Source organism: Chiloscyllium plagiosum, unplaced genomic scaffold, assembly GCF_037043375.1.
Source record: "Chiloscyllium plagiosum isolate Xiang-an unplaced genomic scaffold, Cpla_swu_hap1 HiC_scaffold_14, whole genome shotgun sequence".
Taxonomy (NCBI): Eukaryota; Metazoa; Chordata; class Chondrichthyes; order Orectolobiformes; family Hemiscylliidae; genus Chiloscyllium; species Chiloscyllium plagiosum.
Genome location: NW_028270152.1, coordinates 44,128,623 through 44,151,461, shown reverse-complemented (window position 1 = coordinate 44,151,461; position 22,839 = coordinate 44,128,623). Strand labels below are relative to the sequence as shown.

Here is a 22,839-nt window from a genome sequence, read left to right as displayed (position 1 = left end):
GTATCTGCTAACTCGCAACCAAATTGTCATCTTGCTGAAACCCAGCCATCTGCAAGAAAGAGTTGTCCTGAAAATGGGAAAATGCCAATGAGATGTATTACCACCTATTTCTTTAACCAATAAATCGGTACAGACGCACAGCCAATTTCAAACAATTCAAAATTGCAGTGATTATTTGTTAGACATGTGACATGTACATGACAATTGCTGCTAGCACCACAGGACCCTATTTAGATGTCCTTGTAAATTATTAGGAAAAGAAGTCCCCAAAATTCTAATGCAGGCTATCGTTAGAAATTGCTTCTCCCTTTTTGCTAAAATGTCTAAGAGCTTCAGCTGTTCACAAATTATTTAGAGGCTGTGATGTAGAGTGGGAGGCAATTAGAGTGTTGAGACACTATTGACTGAGTTAGTTGTAGTCATTGAGACTGTAGAGCTTAACATGGCATACGTATGGAATGAGGTAAACCAAAGGACCTAATTTGGAGTTATAGTTAGTCTCCATACCTTTGAAAGCTTTAAATAGTTGACACTGTGTAAACACCCAGCCTGAAGCCTGGAGAATCCTTTGCTTTACAACAGCTTTTCCTTTCAAACAATTCAAAACTTCATCGCCAAATGCTGTCTGGGGCCTGATGCAATCTGATGGTGTCCTGAAGGCATGTTGAGGCTCACAGAGCCTGAAAGAGACCCTGTGGCTCAGTGACTTGCATCAAGAACGTGACATTGAATTCAGCATGTTATCCAGAAGCAAACTAAGAGGAGTGGGAGCTGCCGTTTACAGCAGTTCTGACAACAATTGCTCTGATGACTGAGATTTAAGAATTGTTAAACATGACTGGCACCAAGACGGTCAACTCACATTGTTTATGACAGGATGTCAGTCCTAGCATTTTCTGATCTGAATGATAGGGTGCATGAACATTAGTACAACTATAGGCTAGTACAATAGCATAGGTTAGTTCAGGGTCCTAAGAAGTGTATTCCTCAAATGAATTCACAAGGTGAGCAGTTCTGCATTCTTATGGTTTCTGCTCCATTAGACGTTTCCAAAACATGGGTATACTTATACATTATTTCAGAATAAGACAGGAAATGTAGCATTTACTCAATATTATTTTTGTTTTGATATGCATTTATTTTGTATAAATGTATTTATTTTGTATAAATTACATATATGCAGTACCTGATAGTGGTTAATATTTAGGAGAATTTATAACATGGCTGTTAAGATAAATTCTTAATTTTTTTCCAAATCTGCTTCTCCAAGAACAACATTAGCTCACTTTCTCATTTGAGGGCATGAGTTTTCTTCTATTCATGCCATGCCATTCATAAGATATTTCTCCCACATCCTCCTTTTGCCTGTTATTCCTCCATTTTTCTTGAACCTGAGGTTCATTTATAAAAAGATTTCATGAATTTAAATAAGTTATTCTACAAGGTAAGGTCATGCCCCCAAACAAACCAGGTAAAATTGATACCAACTATCACATGTCTGAGCTAGCAGGGCCATTACCAGCATGATGTAAATCTTTTTAAAAAGCTTACAGCATTACCATGGCTGTGAAATATTGTAATGATCCCTCACTTTCAAAGCTTCACTCTTAAAAGAGTTTTCTTTATTTTAGTTTACCTCAGAACCATAGAACAGTTAACGCACAGGAAGATGTCATTCAGCACATTGTGTCTGAATAAAGTAGCTGCACATTCTAATCCCTCTCACCAGCACCTGGTCTATTGCCTTGCAGTTTCCAGGAGCTGATCCAGGTTCCTTTGAAATAAGGTGAGGCTGCTGCCTCAACCACCAAAATAGGCAGCAAATAGCAAACCCTCCCTATCATCTCGGTGAGAGCATGGTTCTTCACATCGCTTTCTACCATTCTCTTTAAATCTTTGTCTACCAGGGGACTAGAGACAAGCCCATCATTTTGCCTCATAACTGCAACATCCAAGCACTGACATGATTCACACAAACCTTCTCTGTATTCTCTCCAAACCAGTTATATCTTTCCTGTAATGTCAACTATACAAAGAACTCCAGCTGTGGCCTAAGCAGTATCCCACATAGTTCCAACATTACATTCCTGCTTTTATATTTATCACCCAATGAAGTAAAGCAACCCTTATCCCTTCTTTACCACTTTATCTACCTCTCCTGCTACCTTCAGAGCCCAGTTGACATAAACTCCAAGGTCTTTCATTTCCTTTACCCATCTCAATATCCTCCTATTTATTCCCTTATTTTGTTTGCTCTCTTCAAATACAGAACCTTGCACTTTTTCTAGATTGAATTCCATTTACCACTATTCTGCCCCCTCAGCTATACTGTTGATATCATCCTGAGGTTGACAGTCATTCTCTATCAACTACGCACCCTATTTTTATATTTTATGCAGATTTTCCAATCACAGTTCCCTCATTTAAGTTCAAAATGTTAGTATATGCCACAAACAGCAAAGGACATAGCACCGATCCTGTGAAACACCACTGGAAACTGTTTTCTATTGCCAAAAAAATCTGTTGACTAATACCCTTTGTTTCCCATTACTGAGCCAATTTTAGATCCAATTCACTATATTCCCCAATATCCCTTTAAGTTTTCTGACCAGTCTGCCATGTCAAATACCTCACCAAAATTAATGCAGACAACCTCCTCTAGAATCATCCTTGTTGCTTCCACAAAAGATTAACTAACGCAGGACCTCCCTTACCAAAACCATGCTGATTATCTGATTAATTTGTGTATTTCTAAATACAGTTAATCCTGTCTGTTCGCATTGATTCCAGTCATTTGCCCACTAGCGAGGTCAGATTGACCAGGATATATCTTTAAAAAGTATTTCAAGTCCCACTGAGCTAGTCAAGCTGTTCTAGTCCAGTTAAAATACTGACATCTCCCTGACAATGTGAAAAATTGCTCAGGTATGTCCTGAACACACAAAGTAGGACAAATCCAACTGGCCACTTACCGCCTCACAATCAGCAGTAATGTGATAGAACGTATCACCAACATTGCTGGCAAGCAGAAGCTACTCAGCAATAACCTGCTCAGTGATGCCAAGTTTGGGTTCAGCCATTTAGCTCCTGATCTCAGTATATCCTTGGTTCAAGCTTGGATAAAGGAGCTGAATCCCAGAGGTGAGGTAAGAGTGACAGCCCTTGACATCAAGGCCACATTTGACCAAGTGTGGCATCAAGGAGCCCTACCAAAACTGGAATCAATAGAAATCAGGTGGCAACTATCCACTGCTTGGAGTCATACCTGGCACATAGGAGAATGGTTGTGATTATTGGAGGTCAGTAATCTCAGCACCAGGACATCTCTGCAGGAGTTCCTCAGGCTAGTGCTGTAGACCCAAACACATTCAACTGCTTCATCAACGACCTTCCCTCCATAAGGCCAGAAGTGAGGATGTTCGCTGATGATTGCACAATGTTCAGCATCATTTACGATTCCTCCGATACTTAAGCAGTCCAAGTTCAAATGCAGCAAGATCTGGACAGTATCCAGAGTTGGGCTGATAAGTGGTAAGTCACATTCGTGCCACACAAATGCCAGGCAATGAACATCTCTAATAGGAGACAATTTAATCACCACCCCTTGAAATTCAGTGGTGTTACTATGGCTGAATTCCCCCAACATCAACATCTTAGGTGTTACCATTCACCAGAAACTCAAGTGGACTCACCATATAAATACAGTGGCTACAAGAACATGTCAGAGACCAGGAATGCTGTGGCAAGGAACTTGCCTCCTGATACTCCAAAGCTTGTCCACCATCTACAGTGCATAAGTCAGGAGTGCAATGCAATACTCCCCACTTGCCTGGATGGATGCAACTCCAAAACCACTGAAGAAACTTGACACCATCCAGGACAAAGCAGCCTGTTTGATTGGCACCACATCCACTCCCTCACCACCAATGCCTGGTAGCAGTAGTGTATACTAAGTACGAGATGTACTGCAGAAATTCACCAAAGATCCTTAGACAGCATCTTACAAACCCATGACCACTTCCATCTAGAAGGTCAAGGGCAGCAGACACGTGGGAACACCACCACATGCAAGCTCCCCTCCAAGCCACTCACCATTCTGCTTTGGAAATATATTCACCATTCCTTCATTGTCACTGGGTCAAAATCCTGGAATTCCCTCCTTAATGGCATTGTGGGTCTGTCGACAGCACATGGACTGCATCTGTTTAAGAAGGTTGCTCACCACCATCTTCTCAAGGGTAACTCAGAATGAGCAATAAATGCTGGCCCAAATGCAACGCTCATATCCCACGAGTGAATTTAGACCTGCAGACCTTCAGTTCTTTTGACCCATGTCTAAATCTAGCAAAGTTTGGAAATTGATCCTCAGAGCATTCAGTATTTCCACCTGGGCTTCCTCTAATAATTCATTTGGGGGTGGCGATTTATCCTCCTTTTGAAGTGGCTAGTGCTTTGATACATTCCTTCTCATTATGGTGATTTTTATCAAATATTTCTCACCACTGTTTAACAAGGATGTGTGTATCATCACTTGCTGTGAAACCAGAGACAAAACTCTCACCAAGAAACCTGCCCACATCTTCTGCAGCCATATCATGTTCGTCTCTGATAAGTCCAGCCTGCATTACTGTCTTCAATTAAGATATATCCTTGAGCCACCTTTAAGGAAGCAACTAATTAATTAGTGACACGTTTTCAAGTATGCATCATTAACGGCAAATTTCCCCAGTCTCCATTGGTTGTGATTTTCAAAACAATTTGCTTTGTATTTCCCAACTTGTGCTGGCAGTAGACAAGATGTCTCAATAATGGCTTGTAAAACAAAGCTTTCAGCAAATGTGTAGACTTTGTTATGAAGTTTCACAATTTTAAAGCCAATTCAGAATTACATTGAATGGTTTCTCTTTATTCAGGTCAGCCAATATACATTTGCAATGTGCAGTTACCGGGAGAAAAAAGCTGAACCTCAGGAACTGCTGCAACTGGACGGATACACAGTGGATTACACTGACCCACAGCCAGGTGAAACGCTTTAATTCAATACTGACATCTAGAGAAAATACTAACATAAAACATGAAATAACTGCGAAGCAAGTGGCTTTTCTTTGGCTTGACCTGACTGTTTTGTCATAACCATAATTTAGAAAAGGTTTATTCGTGATGGCAACAGCAAATGTCCAGCACCACTCACTGTAATGTTTGTTTTCTCTACCTTGGCAATGACCTGTCAAGATGGACTATGGCTTTTTGTAGAACCCACTTAACAGAAGTCCACACTGTCATGTCTTCTGTTGGAAACATCCCTCCGTCTGTGTTTCCATCACAAGTTGAATTAAAAATTTACAATCAAAATGTAATAACACTTTACATTTGTACATTCTCCAGCTGGGTACATCATTCCATGTTCTTCACTTTTCTAAGCTTGAGCTCTGTGTCTTTGCCTTTGCCTTCCTCTCCAAATTAAGTTAAGAATCACACAACACCAGCCTATAGTCCAACAGCTTAATTTGGAAGTACAAGCTTTCAGAATGCTGCTTCCTCATCAAGTAGCTGTCTGACAAAGGAGCAGCACTCTGAAAGCTTGTACTTTCAATTAAACCAGTTGAACCATAACCTGGTGTTGTGTGATTGTTAACTTTGTCCACTCCAGTCCAATACTGGCACCTACACACCCAGTTTAAGTGGCAGAAATGTCAGACTTGTTCATTCACCTCTTTTGAACTTTTTTTTTTCCCCTAACTAATTCTCAGTCTTACTATCTTTTTTTAGTACATTTAAAAGGTCCTCCGTGCAGCCTATCACTTGACTACATCTGATCTCTTGCAAGAAGCTATAACCAACTATTGCTTGGAGTTCAGTCATAACTTGAACATTGTCACAGCTACTTTAAGCTATAATTGTCACATAATAATGTAAATCTAATTCAAATTGTCAATCGTGAAACACTGACATTTTAAACCAGGTGCATTGATCCCATCAACATTTAAAAAGTTGCTGACAAAAGGTCTGTAAATTCTTGTAAGATTGCATCTCTCACCTCATAATTCCTTCATTGGTAATATATGCAATTCTTACATATGTACACACTTTCTTCTCTACTATCTCTTTTGCCATCATATATTTATGATAATTCCATATCAAATTTTTCCATTACAAATTGCCATGCCCACATTTATAATGAAAATTGATTGTGTAAAATTGTGAACACTAATTATATCCTCCTTCCCTCCAGTTGTTGTCCTTTAGTCTTTCAATTTTGCCTCTCAGCCTGTAGTGAATTTCAGCAGTCTGCTTCTTAAATCGCAAGCAGTTTTAACATTTAACGATAAGTTATGTCAAACCAAAGCATGTTGTACTATTAAGAAACAAATATGTCTTTAAATTATGGATTGAATGATATCTACATATCCTGTTGACATTATCTCCTGCCCTTTCGAGATAATTTCAAAATTATATTCCGTCTTCACTCACTGTATGCAACACTATAAGAAATAAACTGACAGTGTCGTAAAGGATCTACACATTACATTTAGTAATACCAGAGTTACTCTTTGTCACACTTTAGTCATTGCACTTCAGATGTCACCTTTTTACTTACAGTGTAAAATATATTTTTTTCATAAAGATTATTGTTTCAAGAATTAAATTGGTGCCTTTCTGTAATTAAGGTAATGAGTGGTACTGGAAAAATGTAAGCGATTGACCTCTTGAGAAAGTATAAGACTGTTGGATCACCTACAGACTTAGAGAGATTATTCTTTTTCAGTTGCAGCTGTATGGATGCATTATATTTTAGGTGTTAATAAAATTATGAATTTGTAGTGTAGCACATTGGACCAGTAGTGCTCAGGGCAGGAACAGCAGTTTTAATACAGTCTCAGCCATGTTGCTGACAAAAGATGAAACTAAAATGTCAGAAACCAAACAATAAGTAGGAGAAATTAAAGCTACTCAGGGAATCTCTACTATTGCCTGCTAATAGCTAAGAAGTGTTTGTGGTACCATGGTATTATTAAATTCTTATAATGGGTAGAGAGATGGGAAAAAAGATATATATGTGATATCACAGAATCATAAATTTATGCAGTACAGAAGAAGCCCTTGAGCCAATTGCATTGCCAAAAATACATCACTACTTATACTAGTCCCACATACCTGCATTACACCTATAGCCTTGAATGGTCTGACATTTCAATTATTCATCTAAGTATTTTCTTTAAATGTTCTGAAGCAGGACATAGCAAAGAGCAGAAAATCATAGTAAGGAGAAGGTAGCAAATCAAAATGAGAGGAAACCCTACAAATTGAAACTGGATAACAAAAGCTACATTTATAGAACATACTGAGCTTTGGTTTCATTCTTTATCATCTATAATTTAACTAATTAGTTCACTCACACAGTACCTTTCAATGCTGGGTGATTAAGCTCACTGTTGCTGATTCCTGGTTAACTTTAATTATAACATTGCACCATTTCATTGTGCATAATTATATCAAAATGAACTAACTGCAGGTTTCTTTGTTTTATTTGAGGAGATAAAGACTTTATAGAGTCAGAGATGTAGAGCATTGAAACAGACCCTACACAGTCCAACTCGTTCATGCTGACCAGATATCCTAACCTAATCTAGTCCAGTTAATCAGCATTTGGTCCATAGCCCTCTAAACCCTTCCTATTCATATACCCATCCAGATGCCTTTTAAATGTTGTAATTGTATCAGCCTTGACCATTTCCTCTGGCAGTTTATTCCATACACTGTCCTCTGTGTGAAAAGGTTGCCCCTCAGGTCCCTTTTAAATCTTTTCTCCCTCAGCTTAAACCTGTGCCCTCTAGTTTTGGACTGCCCTACTCTGGAGAAAGGACCTTAGCTATTCACCTTATCCATGCCCCTCATGATTTTATAAACTTCTATAAGGTTACCCCTCAGCCTCCAACTATCCAGGGAAAATAGCCCCAGTCTATTCACTTTCTCCCTATAGTTCAAAACCTCCAAGCCTGGCAACATCCTTGCAAATCTTTTTGGAAACTTTTATGACCAGCAGATATCTTAAAGCACTTTACAGCCAATGAAGCCTTTTTTGGACTCATTTACGGGATAGGAATTTCATTGGCTTAGTCAAGTTTTTTTTTTGAAGTGTCATTATAGTAATGTTGGAAACATGCTTCTAATTTGTGCACAAAAAGCTCTCATGTAACAATGACCAGATAATCTGTTTCAATAATGTTGATTGAGAGATAAATATTGACTTGGTTACCAGGGCTAATTCCCCTGCTTTTGTTAAAAATATGTCATGAGATCTTTTACCTGAGAAAGCAGATAGACCTCAGTTTAAAGTCAGCACTTTAAACAGTGCAGCATTTTCTCCATACTGTATTGGTGTGTCAACTTAGATTGTGGCACAGACCCACAACCTTCTGACTCCGTGGTTAGGATGCTACCAACTGAGCCATGGTTGACTGATTTGGACAAAATTCAAATTTTTTTTTAAAATCCTAGAAGTACAGTAATTGCAAATTCACAACAGTAAATTGGCAATGGCCAAAGAATTGGTTTTTTGACCTTTCGTAAAATTGGTTAGTATAAACCTTATGAAAATGGAGCCACCTATTTTCTTCTCTAAATATACTTTTAGGCAGCCCTGTAGATGGGTCGACTGCATTCCTGCCCAAAGTAGGTGGAAAGGTGCTACTTAATATGCCAATACATGCCATATGATATTTTCCATTTTGCTTTCTGCCATATTGCCACTACATATTTACACCTGCACCTACACCACAAAACAATTCTGCTGAGTTTTTTTTTTTGCCCTATTCCTATCCCAAATCCTCCCTGTTTCTTGGACTCTGACATCTCCATTACATTCTTATTGATTTGTTGTTTCATTTCAAAGGTCTGCAATCCTGTATAATATTAAATAGTGAATTGTTAAAATGTATACAATCAGCTGGTACAATAGCATCCTGTGCAGACTCTAGGATAAGAATGGAATGGGGTGGCCAGCCGGGTACAGTGTGGTTGAAATTATTTGACTAATGACTCTGAGAGGAAGATTATGCAAGTCCCAGTGGTGAAACTAGATTGAGTTGCCTTTTAAACATACATTGATGTCAAACTGTTCAGTCAATGCTAACTTTAAAGACCAGAGATTTAATTTCAAATATGTTATTCAGAGCCTGAGGAAAAAAGGAAATATTTATTGTATTAGAAATCAGATATTAGTGTAAAACTTGAATGATTGCAACAATTAGAAAGACATCTTGGGTACTTAAAAATGTTAAAAAAGTATTTCAAACTTAAAGTTTGTTAAATAAGCATAATAGATATTGCATGCTTCACACAATTTTTTATAACTTCCAACATGGAGAATTGCCCATATATTTCAGTGCATTTTGTACATTGGATTCTGCAGTATTTCCATTCCTAGATGTTAAATAGTATCTCAATTTTTTAAAGAGTGTTATCATAAGTTAAATACTTACATGTATGAACAAAACTCAGTTTGCGGCAGGAGTCTCTAAGTAGTAATAGCCATGTAAACCCATTTCATGAACCTTTTCAATGGTACATCTGTTATAATGACGTCCATGTAGAAATGTCATTGTGTATTCTTCTCATAATTGTTAAATAATCTACCATCTAGGTTTGGAGGGTGGTAGGGCGTTCTTTAATGCAGTTAAGGAAGGAGACACTGTGATCTTTGCCAGCGATGACGAACAGGATCGTATCCTTTGGGTTCAGGCAATGTACCGTGCAACTGGTCAATCACACAAGCCCATTCCTCCGACTCAAGTCCAAAAACTTAATGCCAAAGGAGGAAATGTGCCCCAGTTGGATGCTCCCATCTCACAGTTTTGTAAGTTATTAACCATATTTACTGTGAAACTGCATGTTGCATGACAGTTAGTTGTAGTTATTTTAGTAATAAAACTTTAATGGGCACAAAGCGATGACATTTGTCTAAATGTTACTGTGGTACAGAATGGGCTTCCCATGTCCCTCAGGTATTTTTTGAATAATTATAGAGACATACATTCTAACTGAAAATTTTGGGCAAGAAAATTATTCGATTGATGTTATTTTTGAGGAAATGCCCCATAATCATGAATGTTCTGGAAGAGATTACCTGAACCTTCTTTTGGTGTCACTCAGTTACCACATATTGCTCCATTTCATGCTTTTCAAATGGGAATGTCAGTAAATACTTTGGATAGAGCTCCACTTTCTTTTTAGAAGATATCCATCAGGCGATTTTTCTTATATTTTTTAAGCAAAGATTTCAATGTCTTGCCTTGCACTGGCTGGTCTATTTTTCCTTAATTTAGTTTTACCTCCCTTTTTGAAGGTAGGTGTTACATTTGCTGTCTGGAGGCCTCTCAGACTCTTGTGTTCTATTGAATTTTGTATATCAATACTCATGTCTCCACAATTTGTTCCCTAGTTTGTTTGGACAACTGGAGGTGCGGTCCGCCTGGATTTTGGAGTTTCGCCCTTCTTAAATTCTGGTTTTTGTTACCTAGGCATGCCAACTCAATGTGCTCTATGAGCTGCTGCTCATTTTACTGCCACCATCCCCTTTACATGTGAGCAGGACCTGCTTGATCTAGTCTGGTAGAGGAAACCCACTTCCTATTCTAAGTAAAGGAGTGCCTTCAAGGACATACATTTTTGAAATATCAGGGAGTTGACAACAAGATGTGTTAATACAAAAGAGGAATTGAGGCTGTGGAAAATTAGCTGTGATCTTGCTGAATGGCGGGTTAGGCTCAGGGGGCTAAATTGCCGTTCCTACTCCTATTAAGTCCTTAACCTGATATAGTTTATTGCATGTTAGCAACCACTTATAGGTTACATTAACAGGATAGATACTGTTACAGAACCTCTGAGAAGGATTACTCTCTCTCGTTCAACATTTCAAGCCATTCTACTGGCAAGTCCATATGTGGATGTCATAGTGGTTGGTATTTATGGCAGTCCTCAGTACTAACCCTTTTGGACAATAAACAAATCTTCAGATACAATAAAGATATTGAAGCATAGCAGCAAAGATTCACAAGGATTTTTAACATTTGAGAGGATCAAATTATTAGTAAAGACAGAGTAGATTGGTTTATTTTCTTTGGAAAAGAGAACACTAAAAGGAGACCCGATATCTTTAGCATTTGAAGACAGTTCAAAAGCTTGAATGTGGAGAAATTGTTTCCACTTGTGGGTGAATCAATAATTGGAAGCATATATAAGATAGGCACAAGCAGATTAATGGAAGAATGTAGGAGGTTTTTCTTTCACAGAAAATGGTTATAGATTGTGGAATTTGCTGCCATATGGAGTGATTGAAGCAGATGGCATTGATGTGTATAGGGATTGTTTGATGCATACATGAGGAAGAAGGGAATCAAGGATTTGGGAGGAGGAACCGTGTAATTAAAATTAAGAGAAGATTTATGTTGGTGATAAGCTATCAAATAGTAAGGGATATGCAGATAGTGCAGGAAGATGAAATCGCAATTTAAACCATCAACTTCTGGTGAATGGCAGAGCAACCTTGAAAGGCTGAAAGACGTAATCCTTATTCTATTGTTTTATGTTCTTTGTAAGCCCTTTCAGTGAAAACAGAGGCAAAGTATCAATTAATTATCCCGTCCATTTCAGTGTTGGATTCCAATATTATTTATTAGGTTGGAATTTCATGAAGTGAGAAGAGATGCATTTGATACAATTTAACAAATCAGACTTTTTGTAAAGCAGAAAATGGAGCAATAAAGGACACCAATATATAGATAGGTATCCCCTTGTATGCATTTGTGCATGGAAAAAGTATTTAGAGTATACTCACCCAGTACTTTCTGTAATAAAGGTGAATTAGAAGACACTGCACCTTAATGAAGAAGAGCTGATGGCCTAGAAATTGGATCACGCTGCACTCAATTAACAAGTGTAAAATATGGCAGGTGGCATGGCTGTGCTCATTTTGTATTGAAAGTGCAGTTTGGGCTCACTCTAGATAAGAAATATATGCTGCAATCACAACTGGAACCTCAAACAAGGACATGTGTGGCACTGCCTTTAGCTATTACTCTCACTGTAGCCCATATCTTTAAAATGAAAATCTCCCAGTTTCCTGTTAATCATTCTATCACAACAGCATTCCCTCAGGCGGTGGTGTGTAATCCATTGAGATTATCATCTGTCAGCAGAAGCTGGTGATTGGCATTGTCACCTTTATGTAGTTAACCATTTCTACATGCTGGACAAAATGATCTCCATTTACCATACAGAGACACAAGCTTGAGCTGGACAGCTGCATATTCTAAGCCATTGAGCATTGAGCAGATGATTACTGGCAGACTGTCCAGTGCACCTTGTATTTCCTTGTGTCCGCCCACCAGCCTTCTTTTGTAGACTATAGCTTTAAAGTCAGTCTCGAATCATCTAAAGAGAATTAGTGTGTGATCTCACACTGTGTCACCACAGGCATCTGCAGCCTCCTCTCCTTCTTCTATAGGTCCTGTAGATTGTGACCAGGAATGCATCATTTGAAGACTACACCTTTTGATTAAGGAATGCATGGTGCCTGTCTCTCAGCTGGTACTTGAGAGGGTGAGATGTTGCACCTTTGAGAACACTGGCATTTTGTTCTTGAATGACACACAACTCTCAACATTTTTAGCTTCGGAAAGAGGGATCAGTGGCTGCTGTAAGCCAGAATGTACGGGGTGAAATAGAATTAAGAAGAAAAAAATCAAAACTTGGTGAGTTTTGAAGGAACCTTGAGCAATATTTCCTCTGTTATCACTCTCTAACCATTACAAGACATGCTTTTCATGCATGGTCACCCTTATCCAGTCACCACCACCTTTCTTGTGTGTGAACTTCTGTTAGAGGTAAGTACGTTTAATAGCCTTGTGAGCTGTTTTCAAGATCTCCTTCTCATCATAAAATAGTTTGTATGTTGTGCACAGAAACTACAGATATGAGGAGAAAGTAATTGTGAAAGGTAACATTTTTACCTGAACAGTTTTGGTGAGATCATTACATTTTGACCAGTTTTGTGTTGCATTCTGGAAGCTCCTGACATTGTTCCCCACTGGCCTCTTCTAACGGGCAGTAGGAGTGATACCTTGAGAGCCTTCTGTCCCGTGGAAAAGTAGTTCTCCTTTTCCACGTCCAGTGCTATGACCAGAGTCTTCAAGTGCCTCTTGCAGTCTTTACCCACATTTAGAACTTCTCTGCTGTGTGTACCCAGAGTGGATTTTCCCCATAAGAGGAGTTGGCTGCCTTTAAATAGCATCAGATACACAACTTTACCCTGCCACTGCCTACACAAATTTAACAGCGTCCTTGTGTCACCTGGACTAGTCACCTTGTGTCATCTTAACATACCCCAATGCATCGTTTATGGGTGTGATCAAATTTCTAGGCTGATAAGCCAACAATTTGAACAATTGATTTGGAAATCACAAGAAAAATATCTAACATTGCTAAAACAAAATAAGAGAAATTAATGTTATTATTTAAAATATGTCCAACTGCATCCATAGGCAATATTATTGGGTTAATATATGATATGACCTTCAATCTATAAAACATTAAAAATTGTCCTGTATTAAAATAATAGATCCTGCTATTCATTCAAAATTAACATTACAAGTTGAGCTGTACATTTTTGGGAATACAGGTCAACTGTTCATGTTACATAACAGTTAGAAAGTCAACTGAGTACTTACTTATTTAACAGGAATTTGGGTACCTGCTGTTTTTAAGGAAAATTGTGCAACACAGCAGGTATTATGGATTTAAAAGCAATAATACGTTCCTTGAAGCTTTAATATGCCAATTATAAGTACAATTATATGAGAGATATTTCATATAAAAGCTGTTAGATTTAATGCCTATTTCAAGATTTTGCCACTGTTTAGAATCTTAGAGTTTTGTTTAATTGCCTTATTAGCGGGTAAGCTGTTTTGGTTAATTTACAGTTTAATAGTTACCTGTAAAGATTGGGAGTGTTATAATATCCTGTCTGTTAACCCTTTGACTCCCATAAATGATGTGAATCACGCACAAAATTGGATGTTCATTTTCAGAGACTTCACTGCCAACTTTCATGCTCAGAACATTTTTTGTAGTGAACACCTCTGGTATGAAAGTGTGCAATGATTTCTTTTACAATAACTTTCTGATGGAATACCTAAGGGACATGCTTACACAGAAATAGGCTAAAGTAAGTGTATGCAGCTAACCATCCCCCAGCCAAAGGATTAAAAAGGAGGCAATTCAACACATAAGCATTTGATAATCTTTGTAGACCAGGAAATAATTTGCAGTAAAGTATTTTGGAACTTGTACATGAAGTGATGTTGTATGTAATATATAGGTCATAGAATTTCTAGACAATCCAGAAGTTTTTAATACCCTTACAGTAATTATTTTGTCACAAACCCTCCATTGCGAATATTACATGTTGTGAAGACACATAGTGGTCTGACACCTTGGTGCCAGTGTAAAATAAATCCTAAAATGAAATAGATTCACTGCAATGAAATCAGCATTTTTTATATATATATATATATATATATATATATATATATTGCAGGAAGTAGAACTGATTGCTCTGAGTAACTGTGAAACAGTATTCTGTTCAAGGCTCTTCGCTGGCCAGGTTTTTAATCTGAATATTTGAGCTCTTTGGTTCAGTAACTGTCTTGTAATATTTCTGTTTTCCATCATTCTCAAATGTAAACAACATGTCTGCACCATTTATTCTGCCATGGCCCTATGTTTAGTAACATAGGCATAGGACTCTGCCTCAAGCTATTATTTTATAAAGTTGCTGTGGCTGCAAATTAGATGTTTAGTTTAAGTCCATAATATACTTTAAGTAATTGGAATAACAGTTGTCTTTTGATGGGGAGCAATATGTTACAAAAAGTAGTATTTTCCACATAGCTGCTTGATTTATATTATTTGTCTATACATATATGATAAATGTGCTGAATACAAAAACATAAAATATTGGTAACAATCAATATTGGTCAATCACTATCTGTGGAGAGAATAGACAAGTTTACATTTTGTGTGTAAACTATTCTTCAGAACTGAAAATTAGGAATTGGATACTTGTATTCATACAGTCAGAAGAAGGAAATGGAGGTAAAATGTGCACAAACTTATGCACAACACAGAGGAATCTGGGTAAATGTGTTAAGACATTAAAGAAACAAAAGTTGAGTAAATACCTGATTATGATTCCATCAAGAAACCCAGCTTTCCTTCCTGTCCTGCTTTCAGGGATGGTTCTCTTTGTAGCACCCTAATTCACTCTTCCACAACTTCTATTTTTAGTTGTACTTTTTAAGGCATCAACTATCCTTTCCAAATGAAGGAGTTGCAACACCTGCCCATCTCTTCTTCCCACATAGTTATCCAAAGTCCTGAACACTCCTTCCATATGAAAACACAACTCTGTGAACAGGATGTAATTAAGCATCTTCTATTTACTGCTCATTGTTGGTCTCCTCTGCATTGAGGGAGCTGAATGGAAATCAGATGACTGCTTTACCAGTTTGTGAGCTTTCTACACCTCGTCATTCTAACTGCCCCTCCCATTACCACTCTGACCTCTCTTATTAATTTTATACACAGTTCCTAAAAAACACACAAGTTCCAAGAGCAATGTTAGATATCTTCCCAGAATCTTGCAACTGTCTGAACTGTTTGCAAACTATTTTCATTTGAAGAAAACTGGCCATTTCCACCTCTGTAACAGAATCAGACTCTCTGCCCCTTGACTCAGCTCACTCTTGCTGAAAACCGCACTAAGCCTTTCTTATCTCAAGATTTGACAATTATAATACACTCCTGACTGGCTCTCCACTTTCCATCCTCAATAAACTTGATATCTTACAAAACTCTTCTGCCAGGGTCTTAACTTGCACCAAGTCCTGTTCACCCATCACCCTTGTGCTCGTTGATTTATGTTGGTTCTCAGATAAGAAGTGCCTCAATTATAAAATTTCCATTTCTACTTTCATATCATCCATTGCTTTACTCTTCACAATATCTTTGCTTCTCCAATTCTAGCCTCTTGAGCATCCCTGTTTTAATTTCTCCATCATTGGTCACCATATTTCTAGCCAAGATGTGAGCCTCTGGAATTTCCTTCTTAACCTCTCCACTTCTCCATCTCTGTCCTCCTGTAAGGTGCACCTTGAGCATATGACTGTGACAAAGCTATAGGTCATCTGCGTTAATATGTGCTTATTTGACTCACTGTCAAATTTTGATTGATAACTCTCCTGGAAAGCACTTTGGGGCATATTATCTTATTAAAGATACTATACCATTTGTGTTGTTGATATCTGACTATAGGTTTTCAATTTCTTACTTTTACCAGGTTATTCACTATTATATAATGTCTTAATACGTCTGTCTCTCTCTTGACTGTGATGACTATTCAGTCATTCCTCTGTATTATATAAGTGTATATGTACACACTAGTTTTGGTTGCATTGCCCTACCGACTTGTTTATTTTCCAGTCTTGAAGAAGCATCTACATCCAAAAAGTAAACATTCTATTCTCTCCATAGATATTAAGAATCTTGCAGTATTTCCACCATTTTTTAAAACTTTGTTATTGTAGTTTATGGTGGATTCAAGTACTTCTTGTACATTATTATCTACATTATGTAGCTTCTAGAATCCTTTGCACAGTTTCCGTATTGCACATTGTAACTCTTATAATACCAGCTCTATATGGCCCATGGCATGCACTCACATGTGCTCAATAGGGTTGATCCTAAGAATGGATTTTCATGAAGTGTCCAAGTGATGTTTCAATGAAGCAATGAATACATACTTTTTCTTATTATTTTACACATAAATAAAAGATTCAAAACTGTGACCTAAATATTCAAAAATCATGATAAAAGTGCATCTTCAAAGATCAAGTAATTACTGTACATAACCCTCATAAAACTGATCATTATGTTTTGTGTTAGACTCTGTGTGACCTTTTTAATACACATTCAGCCAGCTGTCTACTTTTCCTGTTTATTTAATGATAATTAAATTCCTGCATGTAGGCATATTTCACCTTAAAGAAATCTGTTTCAAATGACATCTGTTGTGTTACTAACATACAGATATATAGTGCAGTTGAAGGATTTCATGCTGCCAATTAGTTATATCCAATGAACCAAGCAAAAGTTGCTTCATTTCTAAAATATTTTACATTGAGTTTTATTTCCTACTCTTCATAGTTTATCAAAAGTTTCCGTGTTGATATGTGGCCTCCTTTACAACTTACCGTCTGAATATAATAGATAGTCCATACTCATTGATAGACATGCAGTGATTTTATTTTTTAAATCTTGCATTTTGTATAATTGTTGAATTGGGTTTTGGTCAATCCAATAATGGATCCACAGCAGTAGAAATTATGTTGAGCAATTAGTAGCTATACAAACTGGACGTCTTCTATGTTTCCATATTGTGTATGCAAGTTTAATTTGTATAATATGAAATTTCTTGGTGATTTTAGCCATAAGAGAAGTGTTTTGCTAGATGTTCTGTTGTCTTTTCTTTTTGTTTCTTTTACTTTGCTTGAACCCTAGTACTTTGAATGACAATACCTGCTGCTAGGTTAGGGCTCCTATCTGCTTTCCTAAGCCTTGTTGCTAGTCTTTATGTTGTTCTGGTTTGTTCCTTCTTACCCTGCTAACTTCTAGCTGGACTAAAGGGTAAGTGCTTCCCTGTAGCTGGCACAGGCAGATAATCAGTACTGATTATCTGACAAATGCAATGTGTTTTTTCTTCTCAAATCTATCATGTTTAGAATTATATAGTTTAATACTCATATTTCCTGAATTTAGGTTTGACATGAAAGCTTCCATACTGCAAATCCAGATGCATGCGGTATTTGCATAATTGCCCTCTCTCTGGCTTTTATATTGTAGTTAAAGACTCCTCTTAGTATGACTTAAATATTTCTTAACATTTTCTAACCTCCATGCAATGTAAACATGAATTAACATGACAAAAAGATGTCACTAATATACTTGTTCAATTATCTCTACAGCTAATTGACTGTGTAATGCTTGAAAACAGATTGCCTTGCACAATGATATCATAATGCCTGTTTCTTCACAGCAATGATTAGCACCACTGTGGTAATTATAGTCTACTGCCAGGATAAGCACAACAAATAAACTCCACATTTATAAACCAGCTCTGGTTTACTGCATTCTTTTCATACTTATTGAACAACATGTGTTGTATCACATGAATGTTAGTATGTAAAGTGTCACAATGCATGTAGAAACAGAGGTATTATGACATTGCTACAAATCTTCACTAAGCATTATACTGCATAAAAATACTTAAATATATTAATAATACCAATGTCCTTAATTTAGCAGATGTCATTTAAAAATGACTTCATTTCCTCTTAGATCATTAATTTTATTCAAGAAAATATTTGAAATATGATTTCCCTTTAGAATTTATATTAAAAATGAATTGGAGCTTCCAATAAGATTGCTGTTGGAAAGGACAACATTTTATAAAATCTACTCCGTTGAACTCTATTTACTTTGCTGATGTCTCTTACAGTTGTTTTTTTTTAAAGCTATAAGATCAAATCTCAAGGGATTTTAGTTTTGGAAATTATTGCATGGAGTTTAGTTAATGCAGGTTATATTCATAGGAGACAATAGCAAAGGCTTTGGGAGTTGGCAAATATGTATTTGGAGTATTCCGAATGCAAAACCGAGGAGTAGGTGATGCCATCCCTCCTTATCATGAAAAATACTCCAGTTTACTCATAGACTTACCTTTGAATTACAGGCAGAAAATTCCAGCATTTAAGACAGATCTTATTTGTTTCTGTTTGATGCCTGACAAATATTCTGTATTTTGTTTTATTTTGCTGTAGTGCATTTTTGGTGGAAATGCATGGTAATTGTGAAACTTTAAATGGTGCATCAGACTCCCTTATAACGAAAAATGTAACGCAGTGTCCATGTATTTACACCAAACGTTGTTGCTATCCTATTAGATTGGTTTGGTAGTTTTGTATGCTTTAAATGCTACATATTTTATCATCAATACACTGCTATAATATTTTTAATATTTTCAAATTGCAATTGCTACATTTGAGGAATGCAGTACCACGATCTAGTGAATTTAATCAATTCGCTTAATGTGCATGTTTTGTCTTAACTGCAGTACACTATAAACCACTTACCAATCAAATGCATGGGTAATTAATGTAGAATTTTACAAATTCATATAATTCAATTTTAATGATATTTGCCAATCAAGGAAGGATCTAAAATTGATTTTACTCAAATATAGATCAATATTAAATAACCAGTCAGTGCCCTATCTGTGATTACCTTTGAAAACTGCTGGCTATCTGATCTGCATTACATTTTAAAAATACTTTTCATTCTTTACTTAAAGGGCTTGCAGATCCTTACAGGATCCAACTAAAAAGATATAATTAGCATTTTCTGGGCCACTAGGAAATGATGGTGTCCTGCAGTATGCCCGTCATGTTCTTGTTATGTGCCTTTATCAGAATGCTGAGATGTGACAAGGAGAATGTCATCCAGACCAACAAAATAGATATTGTATTTTAATAAGAAAATATCAGAAATATGCCATAGCATTTGTATTTAATATTTTTTATTTGTTTGATGAATTAATAAGTCCCTAACTATGATGGTGAAAGTTAAAAGGTATGTATCTTTTGATACTTACATTTTAAAATAATGTAGATCAGTTTCTCATTAGAGCTTGAGACCCCACAGAACATTCTCGCAGCTAGTATCTGAAAATGGATAGCTGCCATCAATCATTGTCATTTCTTCTTTTCACTTCTCCAGCTGAAGTTGACTAGTGTCATTGTTTGTTATTGTCCAAAACAGATCTTCATTCTTTTAATGTCAAAGAGATATGACATGTGCGCATTTACCAGAGGACTGAGATAGAAAGTCACCTTTTTCATGTCTGACATCTCATTGTGAACTTTCTGCTGGAAATGTTAATAAATTTATTTGACAATATTAATTGTCTCTGTTCTGATAAGTTATGAAGCACTGTAGTTAAGAATTCAATAACACACTATTATCTAACTTTAGAAAGATGCATCTTTATTCAAATAATTTCTTATTTAAAGCCTTCAAATATTGCCACATTCTCTTTGACAGGCAGTTGAATCTTTTTTTTAAAAAAGGCAATTTAGTATCAAAATGTTGTTTCATAAATTTGCGAGCTCTTAACTGTAAGATTTTGTTTGGACTGAAAATTGTTAGTGTGACACATTAAACAGATAAATGGAAAAGTGCTGTTGACATAGGATCACCACAATTTAAATTACTAAAAACTAAAAGGTTCTCATTATGTTTTTAACCCCTTAAAGTTCACTGAGAATGAAATAAGACAATATGTACCATTGGTATATACCTTGTTTCAAGCACTTGGGGAATTTGATGCTTTTTATGTATTGGTGATTGATTGTAACTTACAAATACTGTACCATCATTTGTTATCCTCATATATTACAAATATATATACACATACTCCAGCATATGAATAATATATTCTATGTATATTGTAAGCAGATTAGGTTCTTATGTCATAATAATTTACAACATCATAAAAATGAATAGTTTTAACATTTGAGCAGAGCGATCAGACAGATACAGCCCTGTGAGGTTTGGCCATTATGTCCAATATTATTACATGAATGGAATGCAGATAAATATCATGAATGTATTTATTGCAGTTACTCACATTTATAGTTATCTCTTAGTTCTGTTAATGTTCCATAAAATATATTAAACATTTAATATTAAAGGTTTCTAACATGTAAAATGCTAAACGATGTTATAAAAATCATTTAATTTTCTGTAGGTGAATGTATAATATAAACTGTTCCTCTTTTTTATAATTATCTAATCTAATCAGACTCACTTCTTGGACTGAAGTAATATTTCTGCAACAAAATATAAAATGGATGAATATGAATAATATATTCAGAAACTTATAAATTAACAATTTCTTTACTGTTTAATTCATCATTTTAATCCTGCTCAAAATAATGTTAGCTATAGATTATTTCACAGAACTAATCTCCACAAATCTTATAGATACATATTCAGATTTTGAAAGCTGTAAAGGGGAACATAGCATTGAAATAATGTATCCTTTATGAGGTATACTAACAGTATCCATGGCCCAGGCAAGCCACACTGTATAACTTGTCAACAGATAGAACTATCAGCTGTAAAATTCTATCTGAATCCAGTCATTTCACTCACATGATTCTGATTCTGAATTGGTAATGCATATGATATTGTACCATTCTTGCTTCTACTTTGACTGGCACACAAAGGCTGTGATGTACACTAATATACTAGAATGCATGTAAAATCCTGGATTCAAAACTAGATTTTTATAAAAATAATCTAATTCTCTTGCAATATTTGATTTGTTTGGAATTTTTAAGATTTAGATTTTCAACAGTAATGTTGTAGTAAAAATCCATATTATTGTCATCCACATTGAGTTTTAAAAATACACCAGCAAAGAATTTTGTTTTCCATAAAACAGCAAACTAGAATCAAATTTCATATTTATGTATTCTCTCAACATGTAGCTATTTAAACTGCTGGATTACCTTTATGATATGGTGCCTCAATTATAACTTTGGGGAAAATATCTTTAACTACTTCTCAAAAAATAATTTTTATTTAGAGACTGGTTTTAAAATGCCCATAGCAGTTCCCTTTAAGTCATTTATCAATAAAATAAATTATTAATTGTAAATGTCTATTTTATTAAAAAAACATCTGTATGTGAAATAATTAAGTCATCCTTTTTAAGTGGTGGATTTTGGCATTCGAAAGTAATTTCATTTAAATGAATGCACGTTTATGAAGATTGCTATTTATGGAATATTTGAACCTTTATAGAATAGCATTAAAAACTTTTGTCTAGTTTTCTATAAAGTTTCACTATCATCCAAACACAATATGTATCCAATGTCAGCAATAATATGTCTTATTTTACTTTCTTAAAATTTTTAAGTTTAGCATATTTCAAATCAATATTGTTTTATATATTTTAGTTCTGATGTAACATTGCTTCATTTTGAATTGATTTTCCCTAGATCATTAATAAAAAAAAGTCTTAACCATTCCTAACAAATGGCAAAAAGACACTTGTCTTACCTCTATTGTTAAAGCATGACTGTTCTTGAAATACAAACAGACAATCTTTGGGATCATATGTAAGTTAAAAGCTTGAGATGTACAAGACAGCGAAAGAAGGAGAAAGATTTTTAAAATGTTTTTTATTTGCCTAGGACTTGGAGAAATGCCCATGTAATGGGAAACCGACTGTATATAAAAGACAGTGAAATCTGTCTTTAATTTGACTGACAGATACAAGGACATAGTAGTGACTAGGGTGTATCTGACCACACCCAAATTGACTTCTGTTTTTATTTCTTTGGCTGATTAGGGTATTTTAGCTATGCGTGTTGAGATTAATTAGGTAGTCCCTAGGTGGTTGTGTCTCCAGGCTTCAGTTTGAAAAGAAAGCATGAATGCTCCTACTTCATTAAATCATAGCAAATAGCTGAATGTAACCTTGCTGTGCCAGTCCTTTCTGTCTTTTTGTTTAGCAGCACAGATATAGTCTCAGTCTGTTTTTCATCATGAATCCATTTTAATCTGCAATGAAGTATTCAGAATAATTTCATTGCTATATTAACCATCTTTGATTTTTCAGTCATACCCAATTCATTTGAATTGTAAAAATTATAATGA

The 22,839-nt window shown here is 35.9% G+C and overlaps 1 protein-coding gene across 14 annotated transcripts in view; it reads left to right on the top strand.

Moving 5' to 3' along the window:
• The window catches only part of cadpsa (Ca2+-dependent activator protein for secretion a), a 598,940-nt gene that overhangs the window by 380,268 nt on the left and 195,833 nt on the right, over positions 1-22,839 (top strand). For all 14 annotated transcript variants that reach the window (XM_087994403.1, XM_087994397.1, XM_087994398.1 and 11 more), the window contains exons 10-11: positions 4,914-5,022; positions 9,644-9,856. In XM_087994403.1, the coding sequence (XP_087850529.1) occupies positions 4,914-5,022; positions 9,644-9,856 (322 nt within the window). The remainder of the gene's footprint in view (positions 1-4,913; positions 5,023-9,643; positions 9,857-22,839) is intronic.